At 41.3% G+C, this 20610-nt stretch overlaps 1 protein-coding gene across 6 annotated transcripts in view; it reads right to left on the minus strand.

Moving 5' to 3' along the window:
* The window catches only part of LOC105723014 (uncharacterized), a 164216-nt gene that overhangs the window by 31585 nt on the left and 112021 nt on the right, over positions 1 to 20610 (minus strand). For 2 of the 6 annotated variants that reach the window (XR_001108721.3, XM_064367716.1), the window contains 3 exons: positions 18643 to 18706; positions 16729 to 16856; positions 10756 to 13451 (listed from right to left, as the gene is read on the minus strand). Coding sequence is in view for 3 of the 6 variants with exons in the window: in XM_064367716.1 (XP_064223786.1) it covers positions 16799 to 16856; positions 18643 to 18706 (122 nt within the window). In the remaining 3 variants the exon portion in view is untranslated. Of the gene's footprint in view, positions 1 to 10755; positions 13452 to 16728; positions 16857 to 18642; positions 18707 to 20610 lie in introns of those variants that run through there. The other 4 variants (XR_010339185.1, XR_010339186.1, XM_064367717.1 and 1 more) reach the window with 3 other exon arrangements.

The following is a 20610-nucleotide window of genomic DNA, read 5'->3' on the forward strand; positions in this document are numbered from 1 at the left end:
AAACAACAATAACAAAATTATTCTGAGATCCCCATCTAACTGAATGTACCCCTTCTCTCAGCCAAAGTCATTCTCAAGTAAGCCTGAAGCACTAGCCACAGTAGGAATGGGTGGTCAGACAGGCCTTATACTTTCCTCCCTTTTTGAATTTAGGCACAACCGACCAACATTAACATTAAAACAGACACCTTAAGACTGCCATAACAGACATTTTAAATCTGACAAGAAACATTTACAACCTATTGTCTCTGAAGCTTGCTAACTGGAGGCTTCATTTGCATAATAAGCTCTTTGGACTCCCACTTCTTATACTAACCAAGGCATTACTTTCTAATGATTCTTGGTCTTTAGATAAACTTTTTCAACCAGTTGCCAATTAGAAAATCTTTGATTAAAAAAAAAAAAGAAAGAAAATCTTTGAATCCACCTATGACTTGGAAACCCCAATTTTGAGTAGTTCCACATTTCGGGACCAAACCAATGTATATATTTAGGTATTGATTGATGGCTTATGTCTCCAGAAAATGTATAAAATCAAGCTATAGCCTGATCACCTTGGGGATATATTGTCAGGACTTCCTGAGGCTGGGCCATAAGCATGTTTCTTAATCTTGGCAAAATGAACATCTAAATTGATTGAGACTTGTCTTGGATACTTTTTATTTAATAGTATATATTTTGTAGCTATTGAAAATGGTATCATCTTCTTGATTTCCTTTTTATAGCTAGTTCATTATTGGTGTATAAAAACACTATTGGTTTTATATGGTAATTTTTATTCTGAACCTTTACTAAATTTATTAATCAGATCAAAGTGTTTTTCATGAAGTCATTAGGTTTTTCTATATATAACATTTTGTCATCTACAGAGAGGGTCAACTTAACCTCATCTTTCACAATTGGGAAGGTTTTTATTTCTCTTGCCTGATTGCTTGGGTATAACTTTAGTAATATGTTGAATAGAACTGATTAGGTGGGCCTCCTTGTCATTTTCTTTTTTTTTCTCTGTTTTTTTAAAATTGCATATTAGGTTTTGGGGTACATGTGAAGAACATGCAAGATTGCTGCATAGGTACACACGTGGCAGTCTGATTTGCTGCCTTCCTCTCCATCACCTATATCTGGCATTGCTCCCCATGCTATCTCTCCCCAACTCCCCACCCCCCACTGTCTCTCCCCTATTTCCCCCCAACAGACCCCAGTGTGTAGTGCTCCCCTCCCTGTGTCCATGTGTTCTCATTGTTCAACTCCCACCTATGAGTGAGAACATGCAGTGTTTGACTTTCTGTTCTTGTGTCAGTTTGCTGAGAATGATGGTTTCCAGGTTCATCCATGTCCCTACAAAGGACACGAACTCATCGTTTTTGATGGCTGCATAATATTCCATGGTGTATATGTGCCACATCTTCCCTGTCAAGTCTATCATTGATGGGCATTTAGGTTGGTTCCAGGTCTTTGCTATTGTAAACTGTGCTGCAATGACCATTCGTGTGCATGTGTCCTTATAGTAGAACAATTTATAATCCTTTGGATATATACTCAGTAATGCGATTGCTGGGTCAAATGGAATTTCTATTTCTAGGTCCTTGAGGAATCGCCACACTGTATTCCACAATGGTTGAACTAATTTACACTCCCACCAACAGTGTAAAAGTGTTCCTATTTCTCCACATCCTCTCCAGCATCTGTTGTCTCCAGATTTTTTAATCATCGCCATTCTAACTGGCGTGAGATGGTATCTCAATGTAGTTTTGATTTGCCTTTCTCTAATGACCAGTGATGATGAGCATTTTTTCATGTTTGTTGGCCTCATGTGTGTCTCCTTTTGTAAAGTGTCTGTTCATATCCTTCACCCACTTTTGAATGGGCTTGTTTGTTTTTTTCTTGTAAATCTGTTTTAGTTCTTTGTAAATTCTGGATATCAGCCCTTTGTCAGATGGGTAGGCTGCAAAAATTTTTCCCATTCTGTTGGCTGCCGATTCATTCTAATGACTGTTTCTTTTGCCATGCAGAAGCTGTGGAGTTTGATTAGGTCCCATTTGTCTATTTTGACTTTTGTTGCCAATGCTTTTGGTGTTTCGGTCATGAAGTCCTTGCCTACGCCTACATCCTGAATGGTTTTGCCTAGATTTTCTTCTAGGGTTTTTATAGTGTTAGGTTTTATGTTTAAGTATTTAATCCATCTGGAGTTAATTTTAGTGTAAGGTGTCAGGAAAGGGTCCAGTTTCTGCTTTCTGCATATGGCTAGCCAGTTTTCCCAATACCATTTATTAAACAGGGAATCCTTTCCCCATTGCTTGTTTTTGTCAGGTTTGTCAAAGATCGGATGGTTGTAGATATGTTGTGTTGCCTCCGAGGCCTCTGTTCTGTTCTATTGGTCTATATCTCTGTTTTGGTACCAGTACCATGCTGTTTTGATTACTGTAGCCTTGTAGTATAGTTTGAAGTCCGGTAGTGTGATGCCTCCTACTTTGTTCTTTTTGTTTAGAATTGACTTGGCTATGCGGGCTCTCTTTTGGTTCCATGTGAAGTTTAAGGTGGTTTTTTCCAGTTCTGTGAAGAAGGTCATTGGTAGCTTGAATTTTCCACTTTTTTCCGTTCAACGTGATGTTAACTGTAAATTTGCCCTATATGGCCTTTATTATGTCACAATATGTTCCTTCTATGCCGACTTTGTTGAAAGTTATTATCATTAAGGGACGGTTAATTAATTCAAATATTTTTGTACCTATTTGATGATTGTATGTTTTTTGTCATTCATTCTGTTGAGGTAATTTACTGCATTTATTAATTTGTATGATAAACCATCCTTGTCCACCTGGAATAAATTTTAATTGATCTTGTTGTGTTATCTTTCTAATGTGCTGTTGAATTCCTTTGCTAGTATTTTGTTGAGGATTTCATTTGTCTATATTTATCAGAGATATTGGCCTATACTTTTTTGTGTTTATGTCTAGTTTTAGTATAAAAGTAATTCTGGCCTCATAGAATCAGTTGTGGAGAAATTGTTACTCTTTTATGTTTTTGAATAATTTGAGGAAAAGAGGTGTCAGTTATTTTTCATGAGTGTGGTAGAATTTGGCATCAAAGCTATACAGTCCAAGGCTTTTCTTTGTTGAAAGTCTTTCTAATACTTATTCAAGCTTGTGACTCACTATTTGTTCACATTTCCTATTTTTTACTCATTCAGACTTGTGGGTTGTATAGCTCCAGGAATTTATACATTTTCTGTTTTCCAGTTTGTTATTATATAGTTTTTCATAATAGTCTCCAATGCTGATGAAAAGAGTCAAACTCTGTAAAACATTTAAACAGATTTATTTGGAGCCAAATATGAGTGACCATGGCTATGACACAGCCTTTAGGAGATCCTGAGAACGTGTGCCTAAGGCAGTTGAGACGTAGCTTGATTTTATACATTTTAGGGAGACATGAAACTTCAATCAAATGCATTTGAGAAATACACTGGCTAGGTCCAGAAAGGCAGGACAACTGAAAGTGGGGTCTTCCAGGTTATAGGTGGATTTAAAATTTTTCTAATTAGCCATTTGTTGAGTTATCAATAGAAAAGAATGTCTGGGTCACAATAAGACATTGTAGAAACCAAAGTTTTATCATGCAGATAAAGCCTCCAGCTAGCAGGCTTCAGAGAGAATAGATTGTAAATCTTACTTATCAGACTTAAGATTTGTGTTGATGTTAATGCTGTGCACTGGTTTTTCTGTATCCCTTAGCTTTGATATTCCATATTTGCATTTTTATGTTTCAAACATCTTTTTGATTTCTGTCTTAGTTTGTTCATTGATCTAATAGTCATTCAGGAGTGTACTGTTTAATTTCCAAAGTTCTTGCTGTAATTGATTTCTAGTTTTAATTCATTGTCATCTGTAAACACACTTTTTTTTTTTTTTTTGAGACAGTGTCTCACTCTGTTGCCAGGCGCCAGACTGGAGTGCAGTGGCACGATTTCGGCTCACTGCAACCTCCGCCTCCTGGGTTCAAGCAATTCTTCTGCCTCAGCCTCCCGGATAGCTGGGACTACAGGCGCATGCCACCACGCCCAGCTAAACTTTTTGTATTTTTAGTAGAGACGGGGTTTCACCATGTTGGCCAGGATGGTCTTAATCTCTTGACCTCGTGATCCGCCCGCCTCAGCCTCCCAAATTGCTGAGATTACAGGTTTGAGTCATAGCGCCCGGCCTGTAAATATGCTTTTTATGACTGAATTAAAAAATTTGTTGAGATGTGTTTTTTGGCCTAATATATGTTCTATCTTTAAGAATGTTCTATGTGTCAAAATAAACAGCAGCAGGTGCTGTTGTGGAATACAATATTCTCTAAATGTCTATTTGGCCTAAAGTGTACTTTGAATGCAAAGCATTTTGTTAATTTTCTGACTAGATAATCTGTCTAAAGCTGAGAGTGCGGTGATGAAGTCTCTGACTACTATTTGAGTCTATGTCTCCACTTAGATCTAGTAGTATTTGCCTTATGTATCTTGTTGCTCTGGTGTTGGGTGTATATATATATACACACACATATATAATTTTTATAAATGCTTTCAATATCGATACCTTTATAATTGTATAAAGACCTCCTTTGTCTCATTTTACTATTTTGACTTAAAGTCTGCTTTATTTGACATGAAGATAGCTACTACTGCATCCTTTTGCTTTCCATTTCTATGTAATCTATTTTTCAATTCCTGTATTTTCAGTCTATATGTTTTTACAGATGAAGTGAGTTTCATATAGGTACCATATAGTTGGGTAATATTGTTGTAGATATTCAGCCAATCTATATCTTTTAACTAAAATTAATCAGCTTAAAAATTCAAGGTTATTACTGATGGGGGGACTTATTGTCTTGCAAGTAATTTATTTCTTCTGAATTTATGAAGGCTGACTTTGATGAGCATACTATTCTTGGCTGGCAGGGTTTTTTTTTTGTTTTATTTTTTTGTTTTTTCTTTCAGCAGTTTAAATATGTCATCTCATTTGCTCCTGACCCGCATATGTTCCTCCTGAAAAATTCATAGTGTATCTGAGGAGGATTCCTTTATATGCGAGTAGTTACCTTTATCTTGCTGTTTTTAGAAATCTCTGTCTTTGACTTTTGACAGTGTGACTATAATGTGACTTGAAAAAAATCTTGAGGTGCATCTGTGTGGGGATCTCTGAGTTACCTGTATATGGATGTATAAATCTCTTTTTAGACTTCAGAAGTTTGTAGGTATTATTTTGTTAAATAGGCTTTCTATGCCTTTGGCTTTCTCTTCACCTGTGGAACACTCAAAATTGGAATATTTTATTACTTTATGGTACCCCATATATCAAATATGCTTTATTTAATTTTTATTTTTTATGAATTTTTTTGGTGTCTAATTTCAAAAGATCTGTTTTCAGGTTCTAAAATTCATTCTTCTGGTTGGTCCAGTCTAACTATGAAGCCATCAAATGTATAATTTGCATTTATTGAATTCTTTAATTCCAGGGTTACTGTTTGCTTATTTTTAAATATATAATATCTATCACTTTGTTGAATTTCTCATTCATATCATGAATTGATTTTCAATTTTTTGTGTTAATATGTCTTCTCTTGTATCTCACTGAGCTCATAAAACATGATTTTGAATTATTTTGATATTTCATAATTTTTTTATTGAAATTTGTTATTTGAGAATTATTTAATTCTCTTGCAAGTGTCATGAGTTTGAACTTGTATTAGAGAGTTGAATCATTTGACATTTAAAGTAAGAAGTGTTAATTTGTTATTCGTTTTTTATATGTCTTATACCTTTTGCTTCTTTTTCTATTGCAGCCTTCTTTCATGTTAACAAAATTTTGTAGTGATGTCTTTTGATTCTTTTTTAATATTTTAATAAATATTCTGTTTATATATTTATGTTTACCATAAGGATTACATATAACATTTTAATGTTATAACAATCCTCTTAAATTAATATTAAATTAATTACATAAAAAATTCTTCTCTTTTATAGCTCCATACCCATCCCAGTTTATGTTCTTGATGTCACAAATTACATCCTTATGTATAGTGTACCTATCAAAGCATTCATAATTGTTTGCATGTTTCTTTTAAGTCTCTACCAAAAAAGTAGGGTACAATCCAACATTACAATATTACATAGATTGATATTAATTACATATCTTATTTATATGTATACATATAAATAGACTTTATGCATATAATATATATACTAAGTATATGTTTGTATACTCATATTTGCCTATGTATTTACCTTTACAAAAGCTCTATCCTCATATATCTTTTAGTTACTGTCTAGCATCTTTTAATTAGAACATAAAGAAGTCTGTTTAGCATTTCTTTTGGGTACTTCTTTTTTTTTATTGTACTTTAGGTTCTGGGGTACATGTGCAGCTCATGCAGGATTGCTGCATAGGTACACACATGGCAATGTGGTTTGCTGCCTCCATCCCCTCGTCACCTACATCTGGCATTTCTCCCCATGTTATCCCTCACCGACCTCCCCACGGACAGCATGTCCCTCCCTTGATCCCCACAACAGACCCCAGTGTGTGATGCTCCTCTCCCTGTGTCCCTGTGTTCTCATTGTTTAACTCCCATCTATGAGTGAGAACATGTGGTGTTTGATTTTCTGTTCTTGTGTCAGTTTGCTGAGAATGATGGTTTCCAGATTCATCCATGTCCCTTGTAGGGTACTTCTAGTGGTCATATGTTTTCTTGGTTTTGTTTGTTTGAAAATGTCTCATTTCTTTCTCATTTTATATATATTTCTTTCTCCAATTTTATTCATCAATGTTTTATAGTTTTGAGTGTACAAATATTTCACGGCCTTGGTAAAATTTATTCCTAAGTATTTTATTTTTATTTGAATGTAAATGGAATTGAATTTTTTTTTTTTTTGAGACTGAATTTCACTCTTGTTGCCCAGGCTGGAGTGCAATGGTGCAATCTTGGCTCACTGCAACCTCCACCTGCCTGGTTCAAGTGATTCTCCTGCCTCAGCCTCTCGAGTAGCTGGGATTACAGGCATGCACCACCACGTCCAGCTAATTTTGCATTTTTAATAGAGACGGGGTTTCTCCATGTTGATTAGGCTGGTCTTGAACTCTGGACCTCAGGTGATTCACCAGCCTAGGTCTTCCAAAGTGCTGGGATTACAGGTGTGAGCCACTGCACATTCTTAATTTCTTTTTCAGATTTTTCATCACTATATAAAAATGATACTGTCAGGTGAGGTGGCTCATGCCTGTAATCTGAGCACTTTGGGAGGCTGAGACAGGCGGATCACGAGGTTGAGAGATGGAGACCATCTTAGCCAATGTGATGAAACCCCTGTCTCCACTAAAAATACAAAAATTAGCCAGGTGTGGTGGCAGCTGCTCGAGAGGCAGAGGCAGGAGAATCGCTTGAAACCAGGAGGTGGAGTTTGCAGTGAGCTGAGATCGCGCCACTGCACTCCAGCCTTGTGATAGTGTGAGACTTCTTCCCAAAAAAAGAAAAAAAAATGCTGCAGATTTTGCATATTGATTTTGTATCCTGTAAATTTACTGAATCTGTTTATTATTTCTACCAGTTTTTTTGATGGAGCCTTTAGAATTTTCTATATATATAATCGTGTCATCAGCACACAAGGAAAAGTTAACTTTGTTCTTTCCAATTTTGATGACTTTTATTCATTTATTTTGCCTAACTGCTCTGGCTTGTACTTCAAGTACTGTTGTAAATAGAAGTGGTGATTAGACTTCCTTGTCCTGTTCCTGATTTTAAGAAAAAATTGACTTTTTATTATTGAGTATGATGTTAGCTATGTGTTGTCACATATGGCCTTTATTGTGTTGTTACATTTATTCTGTACCTAATTTGTTGAGAAGTTTTATCATGAAAAGATGTAAAATTTTGTCAAAATTCTGTACATGACAGTTAAGTCCATTTGGTCTACAACAGAGTACAAGTACAGTGGCTCCCTTTTCATTTTGTGTTTCAATAATCTACCTGTTGTTAAAAGTGTGATATTTAATTCCCTTACAATTATTGCATTGCAGTCTCTGTCTCCCTTAAGATCTACTAATATTTGCTTTACCTGTGTATGTGCTGTGAAATTGGGTGTATCTATATTTACAGTTGTTATATCAACTTGATTAATAGACTTTTAATTTATATTGACCTTTTTAAATTTCTTTCTTTTTTTTTTTTTTTTTTGAGATGGAGTCTCACTCTGTTACCCAGGTTGGAGTGCAGTGGCATGATCTCGGCTCACTGAAGCCTTCACCTCCCAGGTTCAAGCAATTCTCCTGCCTCAGCCTCCTGAGTAGCTAGGATTACAGGCAACCACCTCTACACCCGGTTATTTTTTTGTATTTTTAGTAAAGACGGGCTTTCACCATGTTGGCCAGGCTGCTCTTGAACTCCTGACCTCGTGAACCACTTCCCTCGGCCTCCCAAAGTGCTGGGATTACAGGAGTGAGCCACCACACCCAGACTTCCTTTTAAAATTTTTACAGTCTTTTACTTAATGCCTATTTTGTCTGATATAAGTGGCTATCACTGCTCTGTTTGGTTTCAATGTCCATGGAATAAATTTTTCATCACTTAACTAAGTCTACGTGTGTTCTTAAAGTCAAACTAACCTCTTTTAAGCAACATATAGTTAGGTGTTTTATTGTTTAATCCATTCAGGCTTGCTGTACGTCTTTTGATGGGAAAATTTATTTATATACAAGGTAATTATTGATAGTAATAACTTACTGCTGCCATTCTATTCTTTTCTGGTTGTTTGTGGATCCTTTTTTTCCTGTTTCCTCTCTTACTGTCTTCCTTTGTGATTTGATGGTTTTCTGTAATATTATTCTTGAATTCTTTTATCTTTTTATTTTGTATGTCTAATATACATTTTTGCTGTGTAATTACCTATCATCAGACCTTGATATTGGGACTTGAATGATCCTTGTTGGCAAGACCTGTAGGAGATCTTCAGTGTCTGTGAGGGGTGTCAGTAAACTCATCTGTGTCTCTCTGTCCAGTAACTAGTCTCTAGGACTGGCAATCATGAAGGCTGTAGCGAGTGATGTGTACATGTTTTACTGCAGAAGCTAGTTGTAATCATAAATGTTCCAGCACAGGCCACCGAGTCATGATGGCTGTGTTCAGAGGTATGTGCTGAGGCTGAGTATGAGTGCACATGTGGCAGTGCTTGCTGTTGGCTTGCACATGAATGATTGCATAGGCCATCTGAGGTTCAGCAATAAGACGAAGTCATCTATCAGGAATAAGCTGTAAGTGCGCACACACGTGCAGCTGCAGGAGCCAGCTGTGTGTGTAGTCAGTATGTTGGAGGGAGGAGACAAGAGGCATGGAAAGATGCTTATTCAAGCTCAACCATGGGGCTGGACTGGCAGTATGCAACAGCCCACCTTCAGTGACCAGCCTTGGGTGTGCAAGATGGTGGGGCTACAGCCTTCAGCAGGAGATCTGGGACTGTTTTTGGGCACAAGCACAGTAGCTGCACTGGGTCTCTGGGACAAAGCACCTACAGAGGCAGCAGCTGGGGTGACTCCATAAAGGAAGAGTCATGGTTTAGTTACCTGGAAAATGCCAACGGATACTGTAGTGAGTCACCTAGTTGGGCTAACCATGGTGGGAGCAGCTCAACTGGCTCTAGGGAGGGGATTGGAGGGAAGAGAAAGAGAGAGAGAGAGAGAGAGAGAACATCATCTGGTCAGATATCTGGTGACTGTCAATGTTGTTTGATGGGTCCCTGGGCCAGCGTGACTGCAGCAGCAGCAGTTTTGACTCTGGGTGACTCCAAAAATAGACAGTATCTGAGGCACATGGAGATTGTGAAGAAAAGTACTGCAGGGCCTTTGGTGGCAAAAACTACAGAGGGTTTCCTGCTCTTTTGTTGGCAGTTGTTTTCCTCACTGGAACATGGAGTGGTTCCGTGCAATGATTGCTGCAGGGGCTGCACAGTCACCAGGAAGGTTGTTAAGGTCCTCAATGGAGATGTCTGCTAGAATCCTGTGCTGAGCAGACCACTAGGGTTCATTCACTCTGACACTATTTACATAATTGATACTGATTGTGCCTGCCCTCCTTCCTTTTTCCTTGCCATCTCCAGATGCCTCACCATACCAGTTCCCCCACTTATCTGGGTTGAGTGAAAACAAAGCTGGTCATTTGGGCAACATTCCAAAAGCCCGAGGAAGCTGGTTTTATATCCTCATATTCTTTTCTGTGCACGGGGGGAAGACAAGCCAGAGACTTCCCACTCCAAGCTGAGAAGTGCCAGGTTGAGGAATGGGTTAATGCAGGTGAAATGAAATGATTCTTTTTATACTTTTTGTGTGGTCCCTCTCAGTTTTTTTTTCACTGTATTTCTGAGGCTCTTAAGTGGGCTCCTAAGCTCTTTCATTTACTTTAATTCACAACAAATTGTTGGCTCTTTGTGGGAACAGGAAGGCTTGATTGCAGACTCTACTATATGCTGATGTCATTATTTTCATAATTAAATTTTCAATTACAAAAAATAATTAAAACCTTTTTTGAATATAAACTCTGGTATGACACCTACAATGAAAATAATATTTAGTCTTTGTCTTTAAGAGGCTTCTGTAAAATGGCATAAAACTAAAGTAAAATGGATTAAATAAGTATATTATTTTCATACAATGGAATATTTATACCACAGAACTGAATAAAGTAGTTTGAGCTGTTAGAATGAAAGGGAGAAAGGAACGGAGCAGAAGCGGCTCAATGCAACACAGATTTATTGGGAGAAATACCTGCGGAGAGGGGGTACCAGCTAGCGCCAGGGTCCCCTTCCCGCTTACAGGCTGGGACAGTTATAGGTCTGGGCAGGAGATGTGTGGGATTTTTGTGCAAATGGGGTGGGGGCGATGTGTTTGGCTGCCGATAATGAAGAAATTTAGTGCAGCCAGGACCTGACAGGATGTTTCTCACGGCTCAGGCCCTGGTGGAATTTTCCACTCTGACCAGTTTGTAAAATGGTAGGGGTCTGCAAAATGGTGCAGCTTAGGCTAACATTCCTATTTCTTACTTTAGTATCAAAAGGAAGAAGGGGCCGGGCGCAGTGGCTCATGCCTGTAATCCCAGTAATTTGGGAGGCCGAGGAGGGCGGATCACCTGAGGTCAGGAGCTGGAAACCAGCCTGACCAACATGGAGAAACTCCGTTTCTAATAAAAGTACAAAATTAGCCAGGCATGGTAGCGCATGCCTGTAATCCCAGCCACTCGGGGGACTGACATAGGAGAATCGCTAGAACCCGGGATGCAGAGGTTGCAGTGAGCCGAGATCGTTGTATTGCACACTCCAGCCTGGGCAACAAGAGCAAAACTGTCTTAAAAAAAAAAAAAAAGGGAAGAAGGGCGTCGTTGATCATCTGGCTGCTTCCTGCTGGATAGGGGCGTTGTGATTAGGGCCCGGGTTCTGGAGCTTTGGAATGGCTTCCTCGTAGGCTCTGGTATTGGACTTGGCAAAGGAAAAGGATATTATCAATGTGTTTTTGCATGCTTGCCCGGATAAAATAACTCAGCCTTTGGGAAATGAAGCGGGATATAAGGTTAAATACACATGACCCAATCATTAGTAACAGGAGAAGGAAGATCAGGGGTCCTAGGAAGGGGGCAACCCAGGGTATCCATCTTAGAAGAGATGACCCTTGTCACCAGGAGTCACAGACTTGCTGTCAGAGCTCTGCAGCCCTGTCACGAAGCCTGCAAACTGCATTGTGAACAGTGCCGGATTCATTAACACAGAAACAGCATTCTTCCTGGAGGTATATGCAGGTACTCCCTTTCTCAGCAGTTAGTAGGTCCAGGGTTCTCCGGTTTTGAAGGATGACTCCTGTGAGGAAGTCTATTTGTTGTTGGAGACTGGTAATGGAGGTGTGCATATCTTCTAGGGTGTTATAAAGGGTTGTGAATAGCCTTTGGTATGAGGTGATTGAGGTGGTTATGCCTGCTATTCCAGTGGCGCCTAATCCTGTTAGCAGGTTGATGAGGTGTAAAGACCATTTATTTCGTATGGGTGAAGAGGAGATAGAGGCTTCTAAAGAAATTAGAATAGTTTGGTTAGGGGGTAGGATGTTGATGGCTGGAGCTTGAAAGACCAGGGTGCAAGTTCCTGACGAGTTGGCTGGTAGGCAAATATATCAGTTTGTACCACACAAAAAGAAGAGACCGGGGTGGGCAGGCAGAAGTTGTAGGTGAAGGTAGCTAGCCACGAAAGAGTGTTTTCATTCTCCCAAATTGAGTAACTGCCAGCCAGAGTGGCACCTGTAAGGGCCTGATAGGGAGTGTTGGCTGGGGACTTGGTGAAGGCTGTTTGGTTTTGGAGAGAGAGAAAGAAATTGTCTTTGTCAACCATTAACCATTGCTGCCCTGGTGTGGTGGCTGTAAGGTACCAGTCACAGGTGAGGGAATTCTTCCATTTTTTCCAGGGGGCACCTTTAAACCAGTGACAAAGAGAACAGAGTTTGCATGGGGGGAACTGGGAATTGGATGGTAGGAAAGAAGAGAGGATTGGAGGTGAGGTTCAGAGATGTTTGGATGGTAGGTGAGCCAGAATACCATAACAGCTACTGACAGGCAGAGGTGGACATGATTTTGTAATTAGGGTGTAGAACTGATGGTCTACAGAGAGTGTGAGGGTAAGAATAAGACCACATAGGGACTGGGAAACCTGTCCTACCATTGTGGCATGGTTTGGATTAGGGTAGGTTCAGCTGAGACATAAAAGGGGCGGGGATATGAAAAAAGTTCGAGTAGAAATGGGACCCCCATATTGGTGGTTTAGATGATGTTGTGTTGGTTTGTGTGGATGTTAGTCCAGAATCTATTAGGGGAAGGAGGGCAACAGCCCTCCCGACACTGCTGAGAGAGCTGAGTTTGAAGGAAACGTCTTTAGCTGCGTTTCCAGGTTATGAACCAGTTTCGGGCATGGACCAGCCAAGAATGGTATAGCCGAGTAAGAAATGTGTAAACTCATGTCGGACTGTGTCCACGTAAGTCGTTCGGCCGAAAGAGGCATGAATCAATGGTTGTGTATAGAAAGACAAATCCAACAGTTGGAGGAGAGGGGGAGATTGCGACTGACTTAAGAGGTGGTGTGTGAGGTTGACGAAGGGGGCCCAGCTGTCAGTGATTGCGGGTGGGGACTCAGAATGTCCCACAAACAGAGAAGGCAAAAGGAGAAAAAGGAGATTTGTGTAGGTGTGAAATCTTGGAAGGTGCCTTGCAGCCATAGCTCCTCGATTAGCATGAGGAATTGAGATGGATTATCTAAGGGAGTGGGGAAGGGGTACCAGGAGAGATCTGAGATAAGGTATGAAGTAAAAGATTTAAGATTGGAAGCGGAGAGTGTCATGGGCCAGAGCCTTTCAGATGGGTGACTTCTGGAATTCTTGTTAGGCACAGCGAGGTTGGTCCTGTAGGAAAGGAAGAATATTTCTGGAGTGAGGAGACTTTGGGGTGTGGGTCAGGTGCCTTTTTACATTTGGAATGGTGTATATAATAGTGAAAGTATGTTAACTTTGCAGCAGCGGGGATGGTTAATATAACCTGATAGGAACCCTTCCATTTTGTTGGAGAGGGAAAGTGGGTTCTGTTACCCAGACCCAGTCTTTTGACTGTAAGGGTAAGAAAGTGAGTTGGGAAGAGTCCTCAGGTTTGGGGATGTGAATGTCAGCATACTGTACTGTCGGACTAAGTGTTGAGGGAGAGGTGCAGTGCTGGCCAAGTGTCCTGTAAGGGAGGTGATGGGGCAAAGTTCTGTAGGACGAAAGGGCGTCCATACATAAGTTCAAAAGGACTTACATTTAGAGATTTTCCGGGGAAAACCCTGAGGCACATGAGGGCCAAGGGAAGAAGTGATATTCAGTTTTCATTTTGATCTCTAGGGAAAGTTTGGTTAACTGTTGTTTCAAGAGGGCATTTACCTGTTCAACTTTACCTTAGGATTGGGGGTGATAGAGAATGTGAAAAGCCCATATGATGTTTAAAGCCTTAGAAATCTGTTGAATGACTTGGGAGATAAATGCTGGTCAATTGTCCGAATATATAGATGAGGGGTGGCCGAATCAAGGGATGATGTGTGTGAGGAAGGTAGAGACAACAGTGTGTGCCTTTTCGGTGGTAATAAGTAAGGCTTCTATCCACCTGAAAAGGTATCTACCATCATGAGGAGATATCAGACTTTCTTTATGGCAGGGCGTATGAGTGAAGTCTATTTGCCAATTCTGACCTGGCAACTGGCCTTCGGGCCTGATGGGAGGGAAAAGGAGGTAAGAGCTCCTTGAGGGGAAGTCTGACTGCAAGCAGAGCAACCTTTAGTGAGCTGTCCAAGCAGACGGCCATGGTAAGGGAATGTATACAGGTTTTTAGAAATTGGAGCAGGGGGCGATAACCCACATGGAATTGGTTATGGATGTGGGCGAGAACAGAAAGTTATTGCGTCTTGGGTAGGATGAGTTTGTAGTCTAAGTAAAATTAGCCTTCCTTATGAACAGCCCTGGAGCCAGCAAGTGCACCTTTTTCTTCTTGGGTGTATGCTGGGGAAAATGGGCAATAACAATGGTGGTCTAAGGGCTGCCTGCCAGGCTGCCAAATCTGCTAAGAAGTTTCCCTTGGTTATGACATCTGTAGCCTTTTGGTGTCTCTTGCAATGGATAATGGCGGCCTCTAGTGGTAGTTTAGCTGGCTCCAGCAGATTGTGTATGAGTTTGCCATTTATTATGGGGGTTCTTTTTGAAGTTAGAAAACTCCTTTCCTGCTAGAGTACGGTGTGAAAATGTAGGATGTGGTATGCATATTTGGAATTGGCATAAATGTTAACCCTCTCTTGCTTTGCTACAGTGAGGGCCCTGGTTAGAGCAACTAGTTCCGCTTGTTGTGAGGTGATATGTGGTGAGAGAGGCCTGGATTCTAGGAGTTTGTATTTTTTGGCAATGATGGCATAGCCAGCTGCCAGACATGGTTCCTTAAAGGAGCTTCCATCAATGAACCATGTGAGTTCCCCCTGCAAAGGGGCTTCTGAAAATGTGTTGGAAAGGGGAGAAGAGGGAGTCTAAAGAGGTCCAGGCAAGAGTGAGGGGATTCAGAATTGCAGTACTTATAGGGAGGAGGGTGGCTGGGTTTAGAATTTTACATCTCTGGAAGGTGTTAAAGGGTTGCTGTAAGCAGAATGGTGGGAGGAAAAGAAGAGATCGATGGCTCATGAGGTCCCATAAGTTATGGGAAAATTCAATAGTAATGTGCTGGTAGAGAGTGAGTTTTTGTGTCTCTGGGGTCAGCAATGTAGCTGCACCTAGAACTGTCAAGCATGGAGGCCAGCCTTGGACGACCAAGTCCAGTTGTTTTGAGAAGTATGCAATAGCTTGTGGAATGTTGCCATGGGTTTGGCAGAGAAGTCCAAGGGCAAGGCCTTGATTAGAATGAACATGCAGGCTAAAGGGTTTACCGGGGTTGGGCAGTCCTAGTGCTGGGCCATTAAAAGGGCATCTTCCAGTTTTTGGAAGTTGGAGTTATGGGCAAGCTGGGTCCAAATGTTCTAGGGTGGACCCACGTGATGCCATGCAGAGTGGTTTGGCCAATAGGCCATAATGTTCCACAGCTGGAAGTACCCCACAAGGCCCAAAAAAGAAAGATCCTTCTTGGTGTAGGGAAGGGGCACATACCATATTAGTTTCTTCCATAGGGCTAGCATGGCTCAAGAATTAGGGGTTAAGGTGAGTTGAACATAAGTGACTTGGGTTTGGGCTACTTGAGCCTTTGTAGGTGAAACCTGATATCCATGGCCATGGGGGAAATTTAAAAGTTGGGTGATGTGTTGCATGGATAGATCAAAAGAGAGACTACAGAGAAGGAGGTCATTGAGGTATTGAAGGAGCGTGCTGGAACAAGGGAAAGCTTGGTTAGATCCTTGGTGAGAGCCTGTCCAAATAGGTGGGAGTTATGCTGGAATCCCTGTGGGAATGCAATCTGTTAGGTGGGTGAATGTGAGATCCAATACAGAAAAGTGTGTGGTAGATGGGGGAATATGGGACAGTAGAATATAGGGGTTGGGGACCACTGGATAGGCTGATACCTCTGCTTGGTTAATGACATGGAGATCCTGGACCAAGTGGTAAAATCTGTCTGTTTTTTTGACAGCCAGGATAAGAGTGTTTAGGGGAGAGTTAACAGACTTGAGAATCTGAGCTCGTAAAAGTTTACATGTAATAGGTTTGAGGCCCCTGAGGCCAGTTGGGCTAAGGGGATGTTGAAGCTGATAAAGGAAAATGGAGGGATCTTGGAAGGTTATTTTGACTGGGATATGATGCGTGGCTACTGTGGTTTTACAGACGCTCCACACTTTTGGATTGATAGAAGGTAACAGGGAGGATAGCGAAGATGAGGAAGAAGACAGGGAAACATCTGGGCAGCAGAGTAAAATAAAAGGGGTAGAACTGGGGGAGGCTAGTTGTATGGAGGCCTGGAATTTACTCAGTATGATCCACTCCAAGATAGTGGTAGGGCACTAAGGGATAACTAGGAAGGAGTGGATGAAGGGGGTATTGAATAGTTTGCATAACAGGGGACCAGTCTGTGCCTGGAGGGGATTCCATTGACTCTCACAATAGATAGAAGAACTGAGGAGGGGTGAGGAAAATTCTGGTAAAACTGAGTAACTAGTTCCCAGATCTAAAAGGAAGGACACAGGCTTACCAGAGACTGATAGCGTTACACTGGGTTCCGAGGTGGTGATGGCGGTGGGGATGGCAGGCCCTGGGCCCCGTCAGTCTTCAGCAGCCAGGTCTAGAATACTTGACAGACTGGAACCTGGGTTGGAGGACCTGTTTGAGTTAGAGGTGGTTAAGTGGGGTGAAGAATCTTTTTGAGCGCAATCCAACTTCCAGTGTCCCTTGATACCACAGATGGGGCAAGGTTTTGAGGGTGGCCCGAGATTGGGGCAGGCTCTTGCCCAGTGACCCTGTTGGCTACACTTAAAACACACTCTTGATGAGGACTTCCATGAGGTTGAGTTGAGGATTTTTGTGTACATTGGGAAATCTTATTGTATGGCAGCTGCCAGCATCTGGTATTCAGTATGATCTCTTCTAAGCTTTTGGGTTTTTAGCTCTTCCTCTCTATTGTTAAAGACCTTGATGGCTACTTTAAGTCTCTTTGGGAAGTTTGAGGGCCATCCTCCAGTCTTTGGAGTTTCTTTTCGATGTCGGGGGCTGACTGGGAAATAAAGTATAAGTGGAGGTAGATTCTGTCCTCGTCAGTGTCAGGACTTAAGGTTGTATATTTAATCATGACCTCTGAAAGGCGGGAGAAAAAAAGAACAGGGTTTTTGTCAGGGGCCTTGAGTGATTTCTTTATCTTTTCATGCTTAATAGCCTTAAGGGTGGCTTTTTCATGCCAGCTAAGAGGTATGTTATCATACAGTCTAGTTTCTGTCTGTCTGCAGAAGTTGCCTGATAATCCCAATTGGGGTCAGTTCTGGGAACAGCTAGGGTTCTGACAACTGGGTTATGGGCAGCTTCTTCTCAATGGACGGTGTCCGCATGGGCCTTATCCAGATACGTTCCCTGTTCTCCAGAGTGAGGGAGGAGGAGAGGATGACATAAATGTCACGCCAGGTAAGATCATAAGATTGAGTGATATACAGAAATTCCTTGTGGAAGGACGTGGGTCTGTGGAAAAGGAGCCAAGTCTCTTTTCAAGCTGAGAGAGGTCAGCTACAGAGAAGGGAACATGAACTCGGACTATTGAAGACAGTCCTCACAACTTCCCCCAAGGGGAGGACTTTAGAGGGCCTCTGGGTCTGTGCCTGGTTTTCAGCAGCAGGAGGGGGCTGGGCATGAGATCAGGTATGGTGGGGAGAGGGAAGAGGAGATGGGGGACAGGGCTAAGGGGGTGGGGGAGCTGAAGGGGCAGGAGGAGGAGATGGTGGTGGGAGTGGGGCTGAGAGGTGGTAGGGATTCGTTGGCTGGATCAAAATCGGAGGAGGAGGACGGCTTGTCTGGAAGGGGAGGAATTTTATCAGGTTTCTTATTTAAGAGGAGGATCCGGTAAGGTGAACAGGACTGAAAGAGGGAATTGGTAAAATCGTGGATATAGGGCATCTCAGACCACTAGCCATTGTGCTGGAGGAAATTTTTGAAATCACGTTGAATTTGGAAGTCAAAAGTTCTATTTGGGCCAGTGGCCATCATTGTCCAGCTTATACTGGGTCCAGGCCACATTATAAAGGAAAATAAGGCTTTTGGTTTTAATGGAGTCCACCAAGCCCGGTGCTCGGAGGTTCCAGATGAGACATCTGAGAGGGGTGTCTTGAGGGGATTCCAAGGAGCCCTGCTGGGGGGCTGGGAGGGTGAAAAATGTGGAGTAGGGGAGTAAGTATCCCCATTTCAACCATGAGAAGGGATGGAGAAGAGCCGGGGTGTCACCGCAGCTCTTCGAGGTCCCCCAGAAACTGGAGTGGCCAGAGCGTGGGCGTTCTGAGTGCATCCCATGAGAAGGCAGGCCAGGGTCACCCAGTGGTGACTAGGGAATCCTCTTAACTGGCGCTGGGGTTTTCTGACTAACAGGTAGAAATATGAGAGGAATCAGAGGGTGGAAAGGGAAACTCACCCACAAATTGGAGGCTGGTGTTGGATGCGAAGTCCAGCAATGGGAGTGGTCCTTGCCAGAGCCACTGAGAGGAAAGAAGAGGAAGGAGAAAGCGGTGGGAGGATGGGGCCAAGAGAAAGGATTCCACCGTAGAAAGAGGAAACTGGACAGGGCTGGGAAAGGGAGGCCAACCAGGATTTGGGAATTAGCCCGGGGTGAGCTGCCGCTGCCCCTTCCTTCCCAGGTTGCAAGAAAGTACCTCTCTGTTGTGGGATCCAGACCCCATCCCAGGTTTTGACACCAAATGTTCGAAAGGAAGAAAGGAATTGAGCAGAGGCGGCTCAAGGCCAACACAGTGTATTAGGAGAAAGGCCTGCAGATAGGGGGTACCAGCTAGTGTCAGAGCCCCAGTCCCGCTTACAGGATGGGGCAGTTCTAGTCCTGGGCAGGAGAGGTCGGGGATTGTTGCGAAAATGGGGTGGGGGCGGTGTGTTCGGCTGCTGATAAAGGAAGAAATTTACTGTGGTCAGGGGTTAAGCCTGGAGCCTGTCTGACAGGATGAATTTATTGCCGTCAGGGGTTAGGCCTGGGACCTTTCCAACAGGATGTTTCTCACAGCCCAGGCCCTGGTGGAATTTTCCACTCTGACCAGAGTTTGTAAAATGGTGGGGGGTCTGCAAAATGGTGTGGATTGGGCTAACACTGCCAACTTGCATCACTTTCACAGACAAAATATTGGGCAGAGCACCCCAGGATAATACACAAAATGAAATTGTTTTGGTAAATACTGAAAACATGCAAAACAACTCAAATGTTATTTATATATACTAAAATATACACTAGGATAATAATAACATACATGGAAAGATAAACACAAGAAAGAGAGGGAAATAGGATCACATTATAGCACAAAAATATTTTAATTTTATTTGTAATGAATTATTTGTTTAAAGAGAAGCTAAAACAAGTATAAAAATGTTAGAATTTAATAGTTGGATGGTATGCATTTAGGAATTTATGTTAATCCCTTTACTATTGTGCCTGTTGGAAATATTTCATTATTAATGTTAAATATTACTTTGCAAAGATCAAAAGGTGTATTAATAAACTTATAGGGATAGAAATACATAAGTATGATAAATAATAAATCAATTATAGTAAAATGTTAATATTAGAAGGTTGGTTATGTGTAGTTGGATATTCAAAAAACCTAATTCGTTTAACATTTCGGAATGTTTAAATATTTTATAATAAAATGTTTGAGTAAAATAATAACAGTGATCAGTTTCTGAAATGAAATGAGCAAATGATACAACAAAATGAATATTTATTTCTAACCCAGCAGTTGTTTGTGTTATCTATGAATCAATGATAGGATGAAATAAAACTTCTCAAATTGGAACAACAAATATGTGTGGTAAAATTTTGATCCTAGCATACAATTCATTTAAATGAAAAAGAAACAAGGAAAATACCCAAATATTGCCAATACACAGAAATAAAAATGAAAAATAATTAAATTAAAAGTTAGGTGCTAAAAACAGTATTTCAAAAAGTCTATTTTAAATACAATATAGAAGATGAGTATAAGAAATATAGACAAACTTTATTTTCCTCAAGATTACTGACTAGAAGTTTTTCCAACATGTCTAATCCACTTAGAAGAACAAAAATAGTGGTTCTTCTCTGAAAATTATATAACAAGGAACAAAGCAGTTAAGCAGAAAAGTCAAAAGAAAATTCTGAATCTGAGAACGAGAAGGAGGGCATGAAGCTCTCTTGGCTAGAACCAGCTAAATACTGGGTATGGGTATGAATCTACAATATGGGAGAGCATGACCGAGTGCCTCTCTGAAGTCCACTTTTCCACTGGGGAATGGTGAAATCCAGGCCACAGGAGAGCACCTAAATTCTCTGAATTCCTAGATCTAACTTGGGGAATGGCTGGGAGACCATAAGAAAGAACAGCTCTGGAAAGTGTTCCATGCA

The sequence above is a fragment of the Aotus nancymaae genome, unplaced genomic scaffold, assembly GCF_030222135.1.
Source record: "Aotus nancymaae isolate 86718 unplaced genomic scaffold, 86718_ANA_hifiasm-v0.15.2.pri h1tg000073l, whole genome shotgun sequence".
Classification (NCBI taxonomy): domain Eukaryota; kingdom Metazoa; phylum Chordata; class Mammalia; order Primates; family Aotidae; genus Aotus; species Aotus nancymaae.